We start from the raw sequence: 3,006 nt of genomic DNA, 5'->3' as shown, positions 1-3,006 counted from the left end.
GAAAGCATTGCTAATTAAGAAGGAAAATTGATGGGGCAAAGGTTTCTCAAAACCTGAAGCTTTCCCCACAAAAGAGAGTAAATACAAGGTCTTAATTTCATCTGTATCAATTTTTTTAACTGTATGTTAGCTCCATCTTGGTTTTCTGTTGTTCCAATGCTGGGCTGTCTGCCCATCCAGCTCGGAGATGTGTTTAGCTAATGTTAGGGATCAGCTTTGTTCTCAAGGAATGCAGCTTGTAACCACTATTTTTCCAAATATGCGTTTGAAGGCTCAGTAACAAGTCATTTTCTGATTACTTTGACTCTCTCATTTTTCATTTTTATAGGCATATTGTCTGGATGGGCCTCCTACGTGGTTAAGCATCCATACAGGCCCAGTTAAAACTGTAGTTTTCGGATGCAAGGAGAGAACACATTCACAAGCTTGCAATATAGTTCAGTGATAATTGTGTTTTTTTTTTTTTTTTTTGTGGCAACCCAAAACTACAAATTGTAAGTAGTAAATGTAAACTTTTTGGAATTTGTTAATTTTGTTTTAATTTTTACTAACGATTCTGGCACCATGGCAAATTTGACATCGGACAGTGGGGAGGGCTCTTTGAATGCGAATAGGTTTGCTCTGCAATCAAATAGGCTTCACGTTGATGCAAAATTTATGAAATAGTAATCCGCAAGAAAAATTTTTATTACACTGCATGTCTATTTCATTTGCGAATAGTGTTATTCATTCTTCAATGAATCTCTTGTTTGTAGGCAGGACAACTGATGGAGTCTGTAAACTATGCTCGTGCAGAATTGAACAAGTTTTTTACAATAAAGCCATTAGATGAACTGCTTGAGGTAATAATCAAAATTTGACTGGTTCTTAAACTGATTCAATGAAATATTGTACAACAATGATATGCTGTGAATCTATGTTATAACAGCTTAACAATAGGAGGTTGGACATGTGACATGAAATTTTTTAGGTATTTTTGGCACCTAATTTATCGTTCACTCGTTTGCTTTGCTAGCTCGAGGGATGTTTCTATTAAAGCTAATGGCTACAATTACTAAGGGGTCAGCTCAACTCCTAGTTGTTGAAGGGTTTTATTTGGTCAATTTATTTACTGCTTTGCTTTCTAAACTTTTAACGCATCCATTTTCTTATTGCTTTCTTGTATTTAAAAAATGTCAGTAGTCAAAAATAGCTTTCTACGACTATATTTCTCGAAGTATGGTTGCTATATAAAACAGTTTTTAACAACTAGATTTATTGAAATATATATTAGCTATAAGAAAGCTGCTGCATGATATTAACCTATCCTAAAGGAATTTATTATATCCACATTAGCTAATTTTAAAAAAATAACGCAATCAATTGGCTTATCATCATTTGCTTTGTATTCGTACGAATACACACACCTGTTTTACACCTTCCCGATAACTTTCTCGATGAGAAAGCATTATTACATGAAGGGAGAATGTTTTTTCAGAATTTTTATTTTTATTTGTATTTCTTGGGGCGTGTACATGTTTACCATTCATGGAAATGATTTGCCAACAATAATCTGTCCTATTGTTGGTAGGATGTGATTGCATTACTGGCATACGAGGATCCTTCGAACTCTTGCGTTGGTCATCTTCTTGATCCAGGTCAACGAGAGTTCGTCGCCGATTCTGTTAATGCAATGGTTTTGACCACTAGCCCCGGCACAAAAAGCATGGAAGATTGTGCGTGCTCTCGTCTCGAGAAGTTATTGAAGCAACTAACTCAGTGTTCTTTGGAAAGACGGGCACTTAATGATGGACAAGGAGAGGCGTTTGATGTGCACAAGCTAGTGCATACCAAGAGAATGTCAAGTATAGATAAATGAGACCATTCAAGTATTTCACTCTTTTTTGTATGGGCTTGCTGCTTCTTCCAATATATTTACGGTTCAAAATGCATATATTTGATTTCTTCTTTTTCGGCTTTGCACTTACATCTTTCTATGGTACATAAGCGCAGCGTTTTATTGTAAATTGTATTGTTTTAAATATCATGTAATTACGCCTTGAAAGAGTTTTCACCTGTTTTTTTTTCTTTTTTTTTTTCTAACATTTTTTTGGCTTGTGTCTATTTTAGTCTTTACATCTTAAGTATTTTATTTGGTTAAAGTATAAATGTTGACATTAAATTTGGATATCATAGCATTATTTTTTTTAGGGCAACTTTCTTTTTTTTTTTTTTTTTGATAAGCTTATAATTGATATAATGAACTAAATGGTACTATGAATGTGGATTTGAGCTAAAAAATTATTTTAAGCACATAACATGGATGAAAGTTAAAATTATGAAAATATATTTAATATCTTAAAATCATTAATTGATTAAGAAGTATTTCAGGTTGTATAATATTGTTGATTTTTCCTATAATCCTGTAAAAGTTAGTAAACAATGCTCTTGTAAATAGATCTTATTTTCGCTGGAGCGTTTTTATCAGATAATTGTTTACAGAATTTTGAAGCTCTATTTGTTATTGCTAACTTGATTGCCAACCAAAATCATTTGCATTCATGCAATAATTGTTGAGCTATCCAACATCTTTGTCACAACATGTCATTCAGTCTCTAATCCTATAGTCCCTTTATCTTTGCCTTTTGGCGTCATTCAGCAATGTTAAAATCTCCTAATATTATTTGTTAAATAGTATGAATGCTAGTTATAACCTTTCTAAATTTTCTATCATTTGTCATTTAATATCAACCAAAATTTGATAAATTATTACCAATCGCTGATGTTTTATCAAAAATTTTAAAAAATCAGATTGAGTCACTCAGTTCGATTGTGAATCAGAAATGCAATTTAGTCTGGCTAAAACTTTTAAACCAAGTTTTACTGGTAATCTAAAAATTTTATTTGTTTATATTAAATCGATTGGGCCAAACTTAATTTTCTAATAATTTTCAATGCTCAATCAAATGCTTACAACTTATAAAATTTTAAATTTTAAATTTTATTAAGTTAAATTTGTAGACTTTA

The 3,006-nt window shown here is 31.9% G+C and overlaps 1 protein-coding gene across 1 annotated transcript in view; it reads left to right on the top strand.

Moving 5' to 3' along the window:
• LOC110038705 (ran-binding protein 9-like) overlaps positions 1 to 2,047 on the top strand; it is a 56,893-nt gene extending 54,846 nt beyond the window's left edge. Inside the window, exons 9-10 of the mRNA XM_020743600.1 lie at positions 756 to 842; positions 1,571 to 2,047. Of these exons, the coding sequence (XP_020599259.1) occupies positions 756 to 842; positions 1,571 to 1,858 (375 nt within the window). The 3' untranslated portion in view covers positions 1,859 to 2,047. The remainder of the gene's footprint in view (positions 1 to 755; positions 843 to 1,570) is intronic.
• Positions 2,048 to 3,006: the final 959 nt, after the last annotated feature.

This window comes from Phalaenopsis equestris, unplaced genomic scaffold (assembly GCF_001263595.1).
Source record: "Phalaenopsis equestris unplaced genomic scaffold, ASM126359v1 Scaffold233576, whole genome shotgun sequence".
In the NCBI taxonomy this organism is placed as follows: domain Eukaryota; kingdom Viridiplantae; phylum Streptophyta; class Magnoliopsida; order Asparagales; family Orchidaceae; genus Phalaenopsis; species Phalaenopsis equestris.
The sequence above is the reverse complement of the archived record's forward strand: the minus strand, read 5'-3'. Positions and strand labels throughout refer to the sequence as shown.